Below are 19158 nucleotides of genomic sequence, written 5' to 3' on the forward strand. Positions count from 1 at the left end.
TATTGAATCTTACAAAAGTAAATAAAAATCCGTTTAAGCAAAATGTAACACCAAAATAAAATATCATTACCAACGTCATTAAAGAGTATGTTTTTTCGATATTGTCGGCAAATCTAAAACAAAGTTATTTAAAAGGATTATGATTAAATCAATAAAATACTATATACATATGTATTCACAAGTATATATATTTAAACGTAAAATATATAGATTATCGACCATTTAATATCATTTGCTAAATTTCTAGATTTTTCTAACGAAATTATACATTAATATAATTGTTACAATTACATGCTAAGAAAAAAGTTTTTGACAAACAAGTTTTACAACTGCAAATGTGATAAGGATTATTAAAATATAACAAAGTATACAATAACATGATCACTACATTAGGAAGTAAATAAAAAATTTACGTTATATATAGTGCCACACATAATATTAATATTTTTGTTATAACATATAACTACAAATAAAAAATTTACATATTCAAAGTTTAAAATGTGTGCAGAGAAATATTTCTGATATGTTTTTAAATTAATATCGTAAAACGTTCTGTTATCAAAATAAAAGTTCATACCTGATAAGACGTAAATGGAACGTTACAATATCGTTTAAAATTTTATTGAAATCTTTGTATGAGATCAAATTAGATAATCGCCATTTAAAGTTTTCTAACTGGCCACAAATGTGAAGAACGACTACAACTAGAAAAAAGTCTATAGACATATAAATGATAACTGCCAAACACATCGTCGCAGTCTGAATGAAAAATGTTAACTCAAATTGAAGGCTCTTATCTAAGTCGTAGAAGTGATACGTCTCCAAAGGTAACGATTTCGAGAAATTCGTTACAGATATTACGTTTATGCCAAAGAAAGGAGAAATTATTATTGTGAACAACGATATTAACGTGAAACCGTATCCAATCATCATAATTAATCGCGCTGTTCGTGCTTGTCTTATCATCACATTTCTTTCTGCATTCAACTTTAATGTCATCCAATCTTCTGCCATCATATTTACAATTGACAAGAGAACTTGAAAATATAAATAACTATAGGTAAAACGTAACATTGTTAAAAGCACTAAAATATTGAATTATTTAGTCATATATTATTATTTGTGAACTATTGTCGCAAAGAGAGAAGTATGCACATTTTATAATTGATTTCTACGTTGCTATATATAGAAATAAATATATCATATATACATATATGTACTTCTTGTTCTTATTACAATCCAAACATAAGATGATTTAACAAAGCAATAATATAATGCTAAATATTTTATTTTATATAATTTTGGACATACGTGTTCGTTTTCGTAGTAATAAAACGTATTTCACAGATACCATTATCTAAATTAATGATATATGTAAATTATCTATTACAAGTATCATATTACCCCAAACTTGTACTAACGCATATACTGTCGGAAGATTATAAACAAATATCAATAAAATTATAATGATGCCAATCCAAATTTCTGGCCATAAACTTTTCTTATTGTTAGTACTTTTGTTGAGTTTAGGCCACAAGCCTACCATTTCAAATGCTAAACGATGTAAATTAATTGCCCACATGAAATCTAATAAAAATGCGATATAAGCATACATTTGGATAATACAGTTGCAAATATAACATTTATGTTTAATATATAACGTAATTAAATTATTAAATATTCGTACGTAACAAAAGTGAACGATAAATATAATAATGCAGTACCTCAAAAAGAGATTTATAAAATTATACAAATTTAGTAGATATATTGAGTACGATTAATAAACAGAAAAAATGTAATATGATGTTAGTACCTCTGTATCTTGAAGAACTTGTAATATCCATGTTGAAAATTAAAACCTGCAGAACTCTTGTTCTTTCCACGGTATGATGTTAAATGATCATCACGCATGTTCTCTGTATAAATGCAAGAACTCGACAGCACTGTAAAAGGAGTTATTAAATATTAAGAATGCTACGTCCGATTACAGCTATTGATATCGTAAGAAAGACTTTTATAAACGTTCGAGTTATAAAAATTGTTTATGTCTAATCTAATAAAATAAGAGATAAAAAATGTTGCATCACATCATAAATTCGCCGATACTCACTTGGAAAGTTTATTCCATGTTTCATGTTGCTCTATTATGTACGCGTTTATTGCGAAACAAGAAGTAACGCTATTGCATTTTTAATGAGACCTTCTATACTCGAAACAAAAATTATAGTAAAAAAGAATGATACGAAATTGTATAGTACATGTATCATTTAAATGCCTCTTTCAAAGACAGTAAACCTATCGTTGCAGTAAACATGAGTGAAGGTAATATTATGCTTAGACTATAAGTAGATTATAATTCGTACTTTACAATTGTGCACACATTTCCAGTGATAAAATTTCAGTGTCTAAAAACTGCAATTTTATGAGATATGATAGCTTCCATACGACTGACAACATTCTTTCAATAAAATAACAAATGTGTTCTGCAATATTTCTCTACATTGAAGATAAAGGAGCCGACGAATTCTTTTCTCAAAATTGAAGCAAGTCATAAAACTCACATAGATATAATAACGTATAAGTACATTTATCTTGCCATGTTGATTTGGTAAAACGCAATTAATATCAAAAATTTGTAAAACGTTAATATTAAATAAAATGTAGCGAACATTAAGAGGAAATTTTTTATTATACTTTTGTATAATATAATATATACTTTGTATATGTACTAATTTTTTGTTTCTCAAACACTTTAATGCACAAAGACCTAAATTCTAATAAATTATTTCTGTAAAACGAATATATTTGTTACATTACAAAATGTTTGATGGTATAATTTATAATAAACAACTATCACATACACATTAGACAAAACATAATTTCATTTTTACAGTAACAATAAAAGATATTTTCTAGATAAGAAATTGTGTGCACTTGTAAATATTATAACTATGAACGTATTTATTTCTATATTTATGTAACTATTGAATATTAATATATCATCTTTAGTCATGTTTTGTCAATAAAAATGATATATATTCTATCGATGATTTTAATATCTAGAAATAATAATTATTTTTATTTAATGACATTTGAGAAATACAATATTGATTTTTAGGAAAGACCGAGGTTAGTAGATAGTAGCCAACTTATTTTTTAATTATTTATATATACTCTCCATTTTCATGAATATTTTTAATTTTCAAAACTGTTTTGAAGGCCTGTCTAGTCGAAACTTATATGATACTTATAGATGTACAGTGCATAAAAGATTGACAACTAAATGTTTTATATAAAAGTCGTCATATTGTTCAATTTGCGTAATAGTTGATTAATCAGAACAATAAAAGTAAATATTTGTTCTGATTGATATAATTTCATGCAATCTCAATTTTCATGCTCCATTTCTATTTTTTAAATACATATTATAGATTTATAGGGGAGAGTTGCCGAATGCGTACTGATCGCCTAAATCGTACCTCATCAATATTTTATATTATTGGTTAATATAGGCAATATTTAGTAACAATAATATAAAATATATGAGAAATGAATAATATAGATAAAAATATAATAGCCTAAATCTTGTTTTATGGATGTTAGCGGCGTTTTAAAAAATCATCATATTACTTTTACATAGCTGACAACTTATGTAGCTGATAACCACGCGATCATCCAATTTTATTATAAATTTTTGTATTTTTATAAAAGAAGATTTATTGTAGAGTATTTTACATTCACTGTATATACATATTTGCAATCATTGTAAAGATTAAATCGATATTTTTACAAAATTCGTCAAGTTTTCTAAATCGTACTATCAAAAGATAAGGCTGATAACTGACAATAATAAGTGCGAAAATATATATAAACAAATTTTTTTGGTGTCATTTGTTTTTTTTATTGTTATTTAATAATTATAAAGTATTTGATTTTCTTCAATAAATTATTAAAATTAGATATTAATTAATTATTAGGTATTAGTTAATAATTTCTTTTATTAATCTTATATTTTTAACTGTTTTCATTCATAAATTCAATACTTTCAAAGGAAATGCTGCAAAAAGATTTATAACAAATTAATTTGTTATTAGTGGAAAGTTAAACATGTAATAATAAGCGTCCAAAACCTCAAGCTATAATTTCTAATGTTCATTTGCATACAAAACAGTGCCAAATGGAAAATATAATAAAAAATAGGTTAAATGGTACGCATTCCGCAACTTTCTCCTACACATCATCCTAGCCTTACTAAGGGATTAGACATGATTGACGAATCGTTTTATACATGTAATCGGGATTGTAAGCAAACGGCATTTTTACTATATATAACGTATAAAAGATGGTTTTTTTTTATAAGCTTTATTATAAAAAATTTTATCAATGAATAGTCGCCTTTATTTTTGTAGTATAAATATAAGTGACTTAATAAAAGTTTAACTTTCATCAAATTATTTTCATGGAATTGTAAGCTGCTTTTTAAAAATAACAATAAATTATGAATACTGATCAAAGATTGCATAGATTAAGTATACTCGTAGTATGTGAAAATTATGTCATAAATAGGTTTAAAATATAAAAAGTAACGACAAGAGTAACTGTAACATTTATTACTGGAAAAATGTAACTGCGTTACCGTTATAGTTACAAAAAAAAATAACCCTGTTAGCAGTCCGATACAAAAGAAAGTAACTTATAAGCTTGAAACAATAATGACGTTACGTAATTAGTTATTTCCATTCCCTGGTTATTTCTGCGAATTATTTCTGCAAAAAAATTGACAATATCATATATTAAAGGATATTTAATAATATGATTAACAATAAACAATGAGCTATATATGAACGAGGATTTTATTTTATTGTAATAACAATTAGATACTATCGTCTAATACTCGTAATTATTTAGCTGCAAACACACATTTTCTTCTCATATCATTATGATCTTCAATCACTCTTTGTCAGTAAAAACGATACATAACCACATGATGTCTTTAGTATCTAAAAAGTTATTTTTGTTTAAACAAATAATAAAGCAGTTAACAAGTATTAACTAAAAAATATCTTGAAATGATCTTTTTTTGTCTATATATATATCATAAAAGTCAGAATATTAACTGACAATGATTACTTTATAATTTATACATATAAATATTTTTCTAACAATAAGTTTAATGTATAAATGTAGCATATGTTGTTATTACATGTAATTTAATTTATATATAATATAATCAGTAAAATTGTAGAAACGAGGAGCACCTTTTAATGACCTTGACATTGATATATGTTGTCAAGATTATGATCTTGACTGGCATTAAAATGAAATTTTTGTCATTTATAAATTAGATTGGATTGAACTGGATTAGGAATATTGTGGGATGAAGGTGTAGATTCCACATCTTCCCCGACCTTGCATGTTCTTTCTATGCATGCAAAACTCATGTGAAATAGTACGTTTGTAGACATCATTTTGCGTGAAGGTTATCAGTACAATTATAGACCTCGTTTCGCCAAAAGGGAAAGATGTGAAATAGACCCCGTTTTACGCTTAAAAAAATAATACATAATTACAATGAATGAATTTTTTTCTGAAATAATGAGTTTCATATTATTTATGTATCCATTAAATGATTACCATATTAATTAAAAGTTTTAATTGAAACTTTGTCAAGGACACTCAAGGTCATGACCTTGACAACGTACGTCAAGGGCATTGGTCCCGTGATCTTCATTTTTATCCTTTATAGTCTAAAACAGATACATCAGTCAGTATTTTGAATTTCATCATATATATGTATATATGTATCAAAATTAACAATGTAATATGTTCACTAAAATAAATAATTATATTTGCTAATTATATTGGATACTGATTCAATTATTAAATGAAATTTTTATTTAAAAAGTCACAAGTGCTCGCATACAGGTTATCCGATAGTGACCGCATTGGCTACGTTTACACCGTGCATTTAGGCCGCGGCCTATACAATAGATGTCCTTGTTTATAGCCTGTAGGTTAAACAAAGACACCTATCGTACAGGTCGCGGACTAAACGCACGGTGTAAACGCAGCCATTATCTCTCATGGCAGGTAGAGTGGACTAAACTAATTGTAAATGAAAGAATCCTATACCGTTTTGTAATTTTCGCAATAGATAACAAAAAGTTAATTACTAATGATTGTCGAATAAGCATGTATTCATCCGGTTTACTGCTAAATGCACACGTGGTTATTAGCCGTGTGAAGAGTTGTTTATTACAAGCAACAAGTATTCTAGGACGCCCTGACATGCGCGCCTGGATGTGTGTGTGCGTTCATGCGAAGAGAAAAGGAAGGAGAGAAAGAGAAGTGCTGCATATGAAGTAAAACAGATTCCATTAAATAGTAAAGGAAAAAAATTATAATGAGAGAATTCTAAATAATCTTACGCTGCAAAAAGTAACCATCGTTAATGGAAAAATCTTTCCTGCAGTGAAACGAAAAGGATGTTTGGCTCGCATTATTAACAAAATAAGACTTCTCGCTTTTCTTGATTCCAACTTGTACCATTTAAGATCACACATCACACGATATACTGCATTGCACTTAATGAATATTATACGTACATATAAGAAAACATATTAATACACATGCCATTTTAATGAGAAGTATTTCTAGCAAGGACTCGGATCAAAGTTACATTCCGGATTAAAATGTCAGTCTGATTACGTTTATAATCCGAAGCTATTCAACTTTCGATTTTAGTGTCAATTCTAGTTTTCTTAGTGATAACGGTGACCGTTACAGGTATATTACCAAAAACCGAAAACAAACGGGATAGAAAAGGACTGAAATCTAAACCATTCTGGTAACTGTTACGAACTAAAAGGACTGAAACAAAAAGTTGTATTTAGCCTCGAACAGTTATCCTAATCTTTCGGTCCGAATTCCTATTTTCCAGAAATATTAGTAATAGTTAATTAAGACTTAATTAATTTAAATTCTTATTTTTTCAACGTGAATGAGTGAAGCGCTCTACATTCGGTCAAGATAAATCTTGGTACCTAATAATATATTGTATAAATTTTTTGAGCTTTCAGTTCAAACAAACTGCGCACCGATTATTTGGAGGTCTTGAAACACAGTCTTAAACTGAAAGTGGAGTACGTAATAATATCAGTTATATAAGTTAATAAGCAATTCAATATTATTGATGTTAATAATCTTTAATGCATTGTAAATAATTTGATTTTTTATTATAAATTCAAATTCACACAAATAATATATCATTAAATACCAGTACTCGCATTGACTGTACAGACTTAACACATTTCTCAGTCCATTATCATTTAATATTCCTAAAATATCATTTATCTAAATTAAATATGACTTACTTGATCCATTACGAACTCTCCCGCTTCACAATAGAGAAAAGTATTCATCAATAAAAAAATAAGAAGCAATATCGAATAATATCCTTGCGCGATAACAGCTTTATCTATTTTTCTGTCAGTAAGTATCTAAAATTTTATAAATTATGAAAAGATAAATTAGAGTAAAGTATGCATTAATATATTTTCTCACGTTTGTTTTACTAAAACTTACAATAGTAAATAAAAACCCACTTAGGCAAAATACAATACAAAAATGTAACATTAATACCAACATCATTAAAGAGTATGTATTTTCGATATTGTCGGCAAATCTGCAAAAATAAGAATATTTAAAAGAATTATCACATTAATTTTCAATAATTTTTACAAATCAATTTTGTTAAATGTCATCTATGGTGACAATAAAAATTCATACCTGATAAGACGTAAATGGGTCGCCACAATGTTATTTAAAACTTTATTAAAATTTTTGCATGAAATCAAATTAATTAATCGACACCTAAGATTTTCTAACTGCCCACAAATGTGAAGAACCGTTAGTACTAGAAAAAAATCTACACACATATAAATGGTACCTCCTAATAAGGCCGTCAAGCTATGAATGAAAAATGTCAATTCAAATTGCGGACTTTTATCTGTATTGTAGAAATGATACGCCTTCAACGGTAACGGTTTGCGCACACTCGTGATATTCGTTACGTATAATACTTGAATGCCAAAACAAGGCAAAGTGATTATTGTGACAACCATTATTACCATAAGAACATATCCGACCATCATAATTAATCGTGCTGTTTGTGCTCGTTTTATCATCACATCTCTTTCTCCATCCAACTTGAATGCCATCCAATCTTCCGCCATCATATTTACAATTGACAAGAGAACTTAAAAATATAAATATATTATACTAGGTTTATCCCAAAAGTATCCGACCTCTGCGTATATCTTTGTCCTAGGCATTCCCTCTCTCCTTTTCTCTCTCTCTCTCTCTCTCTCTCTCTCTCTCTCTCTCTCTCTATTGTAGAAAACAGATATTCAGTATTTAAGGAGTACCTTGAGGAGTACACCCACCAAGCGTGGACTCAACAGCTGTTAAGTTGGCAACGGTACGCAGTTGTATAATGAGCGTCGAAATCTCCGAGCGTTGCATTTTCACGATAACACACTTCTTCATTCATCTCACCTAATTCAGGATTTTTGGATTAAACACAGGGTTGTCCAACTTCGTCAACCTCCGTACAGTCCAAATACAGCCCCATGACCTCTGGTATTTTCTAAGTTGAAAAAATCTGTTGGGAAAAAAATTTGACGATGTTAAAGAAATAAAACTAACGACGCTCGGAATACTCGACGCTCACACAACTGTGTACCGTTGCCGATTGAACAGTTGTTGGATCGTGCCACTTGATGGGAGTACTCCTCAAGATTCTCTACAAATACTGAATATCTATTTTCCACGAGAGAGAGAGAGAGAGAGAGAGAGAGAGAGAGAGAGAGAGAGAGAGAGAGAGGGGATGCCCAAAGACGAAGACATACGTAAAGGTTAATTAGATACTTCTGGGACAGATCTTGTATACGTATAAAATTTAAGTATTGTTAAAGACGCTAAAATATTGAATTATTTAAATATATATTGTTATTTATAAATTATCGTAAAGAGAGAATCATACACACTTATATTTTATTTCCTTACACATTGCTATATAGGAGTAAATCATAAATATAATTTCTGGTTTCTGATATTATAATCCACAATATATTTATAATTATAATTATTCGTCATAACATGAGTTAATAAATCAACGGAATATAATGCTAAACGTTTTATAATTCTGAACATACCTGTTTGTTTCCGTCGAATGATAACGTATTTCATTGATATCATCAACTGAGGTAACGTTGTATGTAAATTATCTATCACAAGTATCATATTACCCCAAACTTCTATAACCGCACATATCATCGGAACATTAGAAATAAATATTAATAAAATAAGAACTATGCCGACCCATATTTCTGGCCACAAACTTTTTTTAGTACATTTGTTGGATTTAGGCCATAAGCCCACCATTTCGAAACCTAAACGATGTAGATTAACTGCCCACATGAAATCTGATAAATTTTTATACAATATAAGCGATTGAATTTGGATAAAATAATTAGAAATTAATTTATAAATTATTAAACAATTATACAAAAATAAATAAAGATTTTATTGCGATAGTTTGTATTTTTAATATTTACCTTATAAACATAGTAAATAACACTTGATAAATTAAGTTTTTTATACATGAGGCATACCATATATATATATATATTGGAGTTAAATTATTTTAAACACGGATGATGAACGGAAAATATATAACATGAAATACCTCTATATCCTGAAGACTTTGTAATGTCCATGTGAAAGATTAAAACGTGAAAAATGTCTCGTTCTTTCGACGATATAATGTAAAATGATTATCACACATGTTTTTCATACAAATACAGTAACTCGACAGTTCTGACAAACGCTGCATTAAATATTAAGAATGCTATCCCCAATTACAGATATCATAAGAAAGACTTTATAAACGTTCAAGTTATAAAAATCGTTTATATCTAGTCTATTAAAATAAGAGATAAGAATATTGCATCGCATTATAAATTCGCCAAACTCGCTTAAAAAGTTTTTTGTAAGTTTCATATTGCTCCATTATATATGCGTTTGCAAAACGGAAGATAACGCTATTACATCTTTAATTCAACTTTCAATACTAGCTACAAAAATTATAGTAAAAAAGAGATAAGATAAAATTGCATGTTATACTTATCCTTTAAATTTCTCTTTGAAAAGAATTTTTCGTTGCAATAAACGTGAGTGAAGATAATATTATGTCTAAACGATAAGTGGATTATAATTCGTGCTTTACAATTGCTCATGCATTTCCAGTGATAAAATTTCAGTGTCTAAAACTACAATTTTATAAGGTATGGTAGTTTTTAAAGATCTGACAACACATTCTTTCAATAAAATAACAAATGTATTCTCTAATGTTTCTGTTCATTGAAGATAAGGGAGCCGACTAATTCTTTTCTCAAAATTAAAGCAAGTGATAAAACACACATAGATATAATAATGTAAGTACATTCATCTTGCTGTATTGACTTGGTAAAACGCAATTAACACCAAAAATCTGGGGGCACGGTAGTGTTTCGGTGCTAAGACATGGCGTAAGATATTGCCGTGCTCTTTTACACGAGCCGGCGAGTTGCGCCAGATCGAAATTATCGGATTTCAGTAACAGCTGTCCCGATCGAATTTTAAGTTTATAAAATGTTATTATTAAAGAAAATGTAATTAAAAAACGAATTAAGAGGAAATTTTGTATTATACTTTTGTACTACAGGCTTCTCGTTTCTCCTTAAACGTAATGCATAAAGACCCAAATTTCATTGAACTATTTCTGTGCAATGAAAATATATGTTATATTACAAATGATCAAAATATTCCAAAAAGTAATCCTCTTACGGACTCTCCATAATCAAACAAGAAAAAAACTAAGAACGATTGAGAGTGCAGCGTTGTCGTTGGTATGCACACAAAGTAATAGAGTATGTTTCTTATTACTCTTTTATTCTATTAATCAAAATGAACTATATGTACATTTCGACTCTTTTTGGAGTCATCTTCAGCAAATTTCAAATTTTAATTATTCTTCTTTGTACGTGATTGAATTATAATTTTGACGCTCTAAAGTAAACATGTGATTTTAACAAGCGTTATGTATTAATTTAATTTATCAATGTTGCTGAATACAACTTAATGTGATTTTATCCGAAATTCTCAAGATATTCTTCTTTGTATGTTCTTTGTAAGATTTTACAACATCAAATCTATCAATTTGATGGTGACTTATACCTCGCAAACAATATCTTACGTGAATTCGGTATCTGAAAGGTTTACTCCAATTGCTAGTAGATTCCATTGTAAATTGGCTTTTTCTATACCAAATTCACTGAAGAATTTTATTAGAAAAAACAAAAACCAGTTAGATCCTTTATGTAACCAAAACATTGTCTATAAGATCTCTTGTGATGATTGCGATGTTAGTTATGTAGGTCAGACAAAAAGACAACTAAAAACAAGATTACACAAACATATCTCCGATATTAATAAGAAGTAAAAATCTCCAACGGTGATTACCAATCACCGCATTGACCAGAATCATAATTTTGATTGGGGTAATGTTGAAATTTTAGACAGAGAAGCTTCTTATAATAAGAGACTAATATCGGAAATGGTTCACATTAAAAGACAAAAACATAGCATAAACAAGCAAAATGATACAGATTCTCTGCCAGAATCATACTTAAATATTATTCAAGCTCTTTCCCCTTCTTAACATTGTCCTTTGTCTCCTTCCAATTACCTTTTCTTTATTTCTTTGTTTTCTTTTTGCCATAACGTCGCCTGACATTGTCGAGGATACACACTGTTAAATCTATAATGTCAAATTTAACTTAACGTGAGTCGCCACTGCTTCTACTCAATCATATTGTTATTTTATACTAAAACAATGGTTATATTTGACATTATACAGTGTCAATTTGATACTATATAGTGTCAAATTGACACGATATAGAGTTAAATTTAACTATCGTTTTGGTAAAAAATAATGATATATTTAGTAGGAGCAGTGGCGACTCATGTTAGGTTAAATTTGACACTGTAGATTTAACAGTGCATGCCCCTCCAATATATAGTATCATGGCTTACCTTTTATTATATATAGTATAACTTAGTTAATTTTGCGTTTTCCTCTCGGCGTCTGACTTACATCAACACGACAAATCAAGGTATATATATGTATATAACTTAAGTGGTACTAAATTACTATAAAATATACATAATTTAAAATTGTAACGCAATGTCAGGTTATTATTTGGAATTATTTGTAAGATTGTAGAATTTTGAAAAGTGAGACGAGATCACCTTTACATCATTCAAATGATGCCTTTACATATGGACCGCACATAATAGCGAATACGAAATAACCGACGTTTTTACTGGATATTATAATTTGACCGAATATTCCGATAATTTATGTAATATTGTTTGTGTTTACATTGAAAATGACCCGATCAGCGTCGAAACGTTTGTATATTTATTAAATATTCTTTATATTGTAACTGGCTCGTAGCCCTACTTTTATTTATTGAATTTCTAATTTGCTGAAGATATGTAACTCCAAAGAAAGTCGAAACGTATTTTGATTAATGAAATAAAAAGTAACAATTTAAGAAACATACTCTATTACTTTGCGTACCAACGACAATGCTGCACTTTCAATCGCCTTTGGTTTTCTCTACTTCTTAATACAAATGATATATAATTTATAATAAACAACACGTGCAATACACAAAATATAATTTTGTTCTTACTACAGTAACAATATAAAAGATATTTTCTAGATAAGAAACTGTGTCCACTTCTAAGCATATAATTTCTAAGCATATACGAACATATCTATTTATATGTTTATGTAACTGTTAAATATTAATTTATTGTCTTTAACCATATTTTGTCAATAAAAATGATATATAGCCCATTGATGATTTTAATATCTGAAAATAATTATTATTTTACTAATATTTGAGAAATACATTGCCAATATTGATCCTTATGTAGAAAAGGCCGGGATTAATATTTAAAAAACTGTAAATGCACGCGCGCGCGTGTGTGTGTGTGTGTGTTGTGCGCGCGCGTGCGTGTAGATAGATAGATGAATGAAGAGAGAGAGAGAGAGAAATTAAATGTGAAAGTAAATCGGATTCCATTACATGGCAAAGAAGCAAAATTAATATAAATGGAATTGAGATACTCTTACACTGCAGAAAGTAGCCATTGTTAACGGAAAAATTTTTCCTGCAGTGATACAAAAAGGATACTTAGCTCGCATCATTAACAAAATAAGACTTCTCGCCTTCCTTGATTCCAATTTGTACCATTCAAGATCGCACATTGCACGGTATACTGCATTGCTCTTAATGAGTACATATATAAGAAAACATATTAATGTTCACACTATTTCAATGATAATATTAATAACAGTTAATCGAGGTTTAAATAACTTTTTATTTCTTATAAAAGAAATTAGAAACAGAAATGACATACAGCACAAATGAATTTGCATTCTTGTTACTGTTTACTCAGAAACGATCATTCAACATGCGTAAACATGTATTAAAGTAAATTTTTAATAAATACTTGCTGTAAATATGTATAACTTACTTGCTTTGTTACAAGTTCTCCTGCTCCACAAAAAAGAAAAGTATTCATTAATAAGACAATAAATATTAATATTGAGTAGCATCCTTGTATAATGATAACTTTATCTATTTTTCTGTCAGTCAATATCTAAAACATACAAATTATAAGAAAGCAAACAAGTGTATGTATACTATAAAATATCTATTTGTATTTATTTTTAACAATAATCATACAATAGTAAATAAAAACCCGCTTAGGCAAAATACAACACCAAAATGAAGTACCAATACTAATATCATTAAAGAGTATGTATTTTCGATATCGCTGACAAATCTACAAGAATAAAAATTACTTGAAAGAGTTATTACATATGAAATTAATGAAACTTTATATTATATATATATATATATGTATATATATACAGGGTGTCTGAGAACTCGGGTACCGCTAGTTACCAACATATTCTCCGTAAAATTCTAAGATGGAAAGCTCTTTACTAAAAAGCGATCCGACAAGTAGAATTTGAATGATGAGATATTGAAGTTGATGAATGAACGCGCGTGGAATTCATGCAATCATGGTCGGCATAACCGAAACTGGCGTGAGGCACTTCAGACATTTGCATCGTCTCAAAGCATGTTTCTCATTACTCTTTGCATTTAATTTAACTAATTAGTTAAAAATTGTTTAAAATATATCAATTTGTTTCAAAAGTTTAAAAATTTTTAAAAACATCCACAAATTATATGAAAACAATAAAAATTGTTTATAAAATGTTAATGTTGTTTAACCAATATTAAAAAGATTTAATAAATATCAAAGTTATGTGTACACTGAACCAAAACTGTACGTAAATACAATAAAATATTCATTGAATTATGAAAAAGTAATGAAAATTGGTTCAATGAATTCTCATCATGATTTAGGTTATAAAACTATTACTAGAATTCATTGCAAAGATGAATATATAATTATATAAAATGAATTCAGTTATCGTATCAATGAATTAATTACATTAAATCGAACATTAAATCGAACATTAATTGATATGACTAAAATTTTTTTTAATGTAAGCAATGTTACAATTATTTAAAAAAATATATTACTTTAAAAATAAAAAAAAGTTTAAATAACTCATAATTGCTTTAAAAATGTAAAAAGTGTTTCAAAACTCTGCAATTTGTTTTAAAAATCACAAAAACATTGATGTATTTTAAATAATTTTTAATTAATTAGTTAAAAAAGTAATGAGAAACACGATGCAAGTGTCTGCAGTGCCTCATGCCAGTTTCGGTTGCGCGATCATGCAGACCATGATCGCGCGAATTCCACGTGCATCTATTCATCAATTTCAATATCTCACCATTCAAATTCTACTCGTCGGATCGCTTTTTGATACAGAGCTTTTCGTCTTAGAATTTCACGGAGAATATGTTGGTAACTGGCGGTACACGAGTTCTGAGACACCCTGAGAAGATTTTGTTCGAAATGTGCACCTCTTGCAGCAATACAAGCATTGCATCTGTCAAACACGGCTCTTGTAGCAGCCAGGCACTGTTCTTGCGATATTCTGTTCGCTGCAGCTACGATACGATTTCTCAAATGTTGCTCTGATTGAATAGGCGAAGAATAAACTTCTTGCTTCAGAGTACCCCATGCATAGAAATCTAATGGCGTTAAGTCGGGCGAACGAGTTGCCCAATGTACTGCTCCTCCACGTCCAATCCATCGTTGTGGGAATTTTCTATCTAACCAGGTTCTAGCGACTCTGCTGTAATGAGCAGGGCATCCATCTAATTGAAACCACATTTCAGTACGTTGTTGTAATGGGATGTTTTCTAAATAGTCAGAAAATTCATTCTCCAAGAAATTTAGAAAACGGTCCCCATTTAATCTTGCAGGTAAAAAAAACATTTTTTTTCGATTTCTCTGAAACGGAGCAAAAACGAGCATATGTCTATAGGACTTTTTTTCTTAGTTTTTTACTCCTCTACACGCTCCCGAAGTTTTGCGATTTAATTTGGAAACACCCTGTATATATGTATATATGTACATAAAATAAATTCCGAAACATATATCTAAACATAAAATGTATAGTTTATTAAGTACCATTTGCAAAATTGCTAATTAGATTTTCCTAACAAAATTATATAGACATTAATATAACCGCTACATCAAATACTAATAAAAATATTTTTGCAAATGTGCCAGGAAATAATACATATAAAGTGTACAATAAATATGATTACTGAATTAGGATGTAAACATAAAAAATATATTATATTCTATTTAGTACCACACACACTATAAAGACAAATACTTTTTATTACAAAAAAGATAAATATTTTTTGTTATAATAAATGTAACTGTAAATAAAAGATTTTAACATTAAAAGTATAAAATATTTCAATAAAAAGAGATATATTCAACAATATATCTAAATAAATTTTGTTAAATGTTCTAATAAAATGTCAACATAAAAATTCATACCTAATAAGACGTAAATGGGTCGCTACGATATCGTTTAAAATTTTGTTGAAATTTTTGCATGAGATCAAATTAATTAATCGACATCTAAAGTTTTCTAACTGACCACAAATGTGAAGAATTATTACAATTAGAAAGATATCTACAGACATGTAAATGATAGTTGTAAACAATATCGTCATGGCCTGAATGAGAAATGTTAACTCAAATTGTGGACTCTTATCTGTATCATAGAAGTGATATGTCTCCAACGGTAATAATTTGCGTCGATCTGTAGAATTCGTTGCGTATACTATCTGTATACCAAAAAAAGGAAGAATATTTGTTGTGAAACACGATAAAAACATGATGACATATCCAATCATCATAATTAATCGCGCTATTCGTGCATGTTTTATCATCACATTTCTTTCTCTATCCAGCTTGTATGCCATCCAATCTTCTGCCATCATATTTACAATTGACAAGAGAACTTAAAAATATAAATAACTACAGATAAAACGTAAGCATCGTTAAAAGCGCTAAAATTTTGAATCATTTATACATATATATGTTATTTGTAAACTACAGCATCAAAAAGAGAATCATGCACATTTTATAATTTATTTCTATGTTGCTATATGAGAGTAAATTATATAATTTCTGGATTCTTACTATACACCATAATATATTTGAAATTATTATTATTATTTATCATAAAATGATTTAATAAAACAATGGAATATAATGCTAAATATTTTATTTTATATAATTCTGCATATACCTTTTCGTTTTCGCTGAATGATGACGTATTTTAGTGATGTTATTACTAGAGGTAACATTATATGCAAATTGTCTATTACAAGCACCACATTACCCCAAACTTGTATGACTGCATATATCATCGGAACATTAGAAACAAATATTAATAAAATAAGAACTATGCCAACCCAAATTTTTGGCCATAAACTTTTCTTAGTACATTTGTTGGATTTTGGCCACAAGCCCACCATTTCAAATGCTAAACGATGTAGTCTAACTGCCCACATGAAATCTAATAAATTTATATGAGATATGAGCGATTTGAATAATACAGTTGCAAATATAATATTTATATTTAATACTTAATGTTTAAATAATTAAATATTCGTACTTAACAAAAGTGAACAATAAATTCAATAATGCAATATCTCAAGAATGAATTTATAACTCAAAATTATATAAATTTAGTAAATATATTGAGCACAGTTAATAAACGGAAAAAATGTAATATAAAGTTAGTGCCTCTGTATCCTGAAGAATTTGTAATATCCATGTTGAAAATTAGAACGTGTAGAACTTTTGTTCTTTCCACGGTATGATGTTAAATGATCATCACGCATACTCTCTATATAAACGCAAGAACTCGACAGCACTGTAAAACGAGTCATTAAATATTAAGAATGCTACTTCCGATTACAGCTATTGATATCGTAAGAAAGACTTTTATAAACGTTCGAGTTATAAAAATTGTTTATGTCTAATCTAATAAAATAAGAGATAAAAAATGTTGCATCACATCATAAATTCACCGATACTCACTTGGAAAATTTATTTCATATTGCTTTATTACGTTCGCGTTTATTGCGGAACGAGAAATAACGCTATTGCATCTTTAATGAGGCTTTCTATACTAGCCAACAAAAATTACATTTAAAAGAAAGACGATGTGAAATTATATAGTACACGTATAACACGTATCTTTTAAATGTCTCTTTTAAAGACACTTTTGCTATCGTTAATGTGTTAGAATGCAATATTTTCTCTGGACTGTAAGTAAATTATAATTTATACTTGAAAATTGTCCATGCATTTCCAATGATGAAATTTGGATGTCTTAAAACTGCAACTGTATAATGTATGATAGCTTTCAAAGCTGGCAATATTCTCGCAATAACATAACAAATTTGTTTTAGTAGCATGATTCTGCTCGAAAATAAGCTGGAAAATTCTTTTCTCAAAATTGAAGTATTACTTGATAAAACTCACATAGTTATAATAATAATCTTGCCATGCTGATTTGATTAAATACAGTTGTCATCAAATTTGGTAGAACATTATCTAAATATAATTTAGACAAACATTAAGAAGAAATTTTGTGTTATGTACAATACTTTTGTTGTACTATATTATTATATATATCTATAGATTTCTCGTTTTTCCTTAACCCAATTGTTATTTTTGATTATCCCGCCACGCCATCGTCTGTGGACTATTACGTGGACCCTGCAATTTTGTCACGATATAGCTCTGAACTGAATACATATCTTTTAGCTAAAATCATGTGAAAGCTACAGCTCAAAGTCAGATAAAGACAGATAAACATGAATCAAATCAAATATATTTTATTTTTAATTAATTACAATTGCTCAAAAAATTTTTGTTTAAAAAATATTCGCAGAAATGGCAATTTTGGATAAAAAAAATTCTTAAATTTTTTATTCTAAACTTTAAGGAAAAAAATGTGAGCTTCTTAGTTGACCTTTCCATCGAACTATTTTTGTGCAATAAAAATGTTTGTCACATTATAATTGCTTAATGATATAATTTATTATTATAATAAGCAACAATCAATAGACAAAACAATTATATTTTTATTACAGCTTTAACAATAGCAAACTTTCTAAAAATCGTCTACTTGTAAGTATATAATTATGAACGTATTTATTTTTAAGTTTATATAACTATTGAATATTAATATATCATGTTTAGCCATGTTTTAATAAAAATGATATATAGCCCATCGATGTTTTTAATATCTGAAAATAATAATTACTTTTATTTACTGACATTGAGGAATACGTTGCCAACATATATCGATTCTTATGTAGAGAAAACCGGGATTAGTATGCGAAATTTACAGTTTTGAATTTTTACAGAAAAACTAAAAGACTTACCTAAAAAATAAATTTTTAGTTAATTACAACATACCGTATATATGGAAAAATTTCATAATCTGTACTTATCGGGAGTCTCTATATGTGCATGTGTGTGTGTGTGTGTGTGTGTGTGTGTGTGTGTGTG

General features: G+C 28.4%; 4 protein-coding genes and 1 pseudogene across 4 annotated transcripts in view; all 5 read right to left on the reverse strand.

Annotated features, from left to right (window-relative positions):
• Positions 1-558: 558 nt before the first annotated feature.
• Positions 559-1844, reverse strand: LOC108722894 (uncharacterized; annotated as a pseudogene).
• A 3822-nt stretch (positions 1845-5666) lies between these two features.
• Positions 5667-9779, reverse strand: LOC108722895 (uncharacterized). The gene is made up of 6 exons (XM_018448238.1): positions 9749-9779; positions 9216-9485; positions 7774-8257; positions 7642-7684; positions 6429-6584; positions 5667-5747 (listed from the first exon to the last, which is right to left on the reverse strand). The coding sequence occupies exons 1-6, from the start codon at positions 9777-9779 to the stop codon at positions 5667-5669; spliced, it is 1065 nt and encodes a 354-aa protein (XP_018303740.1).
• A 3150-nt stretch (positions 9780-12929) lies between these two features.
• Positions 12930-13713, reverse strand: LOC108722896 (odorant receptor 43a-like). Its single transcript, XM_018448239.1, has 3 exons — positions 13651-13713; positions 13247-13402; positions 12930-12983 (listed from the first exon to the last, which is right to left on the reverse strand). The coding sequence occupies exons 1-3, from the start codon at positions 13696-13698 to the stop codon at positions 12930-12932; spliced, it is 258 nt and encodes an 85-aa protein (XP_018303741.1). The 5' UTR covers positions 13699-13713.
• A 2387-nt stretch (positions 13714-16100) lies between these two features.
• On the reverse strand, positions 16101-17410 carry LOC108722897 (uncharacterized). Its single transcript, XM_018448240.1, has 3 exons — positions 17380-17410; positions 16880-17149; positions 16101-16588 (listed from the first exon to the last, which is right to left on the reverse strand). The coding sequence occupies exons 1-3, from the start codon at positions 17408-17410 to the stop codon at positions 16101-16103; spliced, it is 789 nt and encodes a 262-aa protein (XP_018303742.1).
• Positions 17411-18854: 1444 nt separating this feature from the next.
• The window catches only part of LOC108722976 (odorant receptor 43a-like), a gene marked incomplete at its 3' end in the record, with an annotated part of 1768 nt that continues 1464 nt past the window's right edge, over positions 18855-19158 (reverse strand). The window contains exon 3 of the mRNA XM_018448373.1: positions 18855-18893. Coding sequence (XP_018303875.1) covers positions 18855-18893 — 39 coding nt within the window. The remainder of the gene's footprint in view (positions 18894-19158) is intronic.

The sequence above is a fragment of the Mycetomoellerius zeteki genome, unplaced genomic scaffold (genome assembly GCF_001594055.1).
Source record: "Mycetomoellerius zeteki isolate Tzet28-1 unplaced genomic scaffold, Tzet1.0 scaffold221, whole genome shotgun sequence".
Taxonomy (NCBI): domain Eukaryota; kingdom Metazoa; phylum Arthropoda; class Insecta; order Hymenoptera; family Formicidae; genus Mycetomoellerius; species Mycetomoellerius zeteki.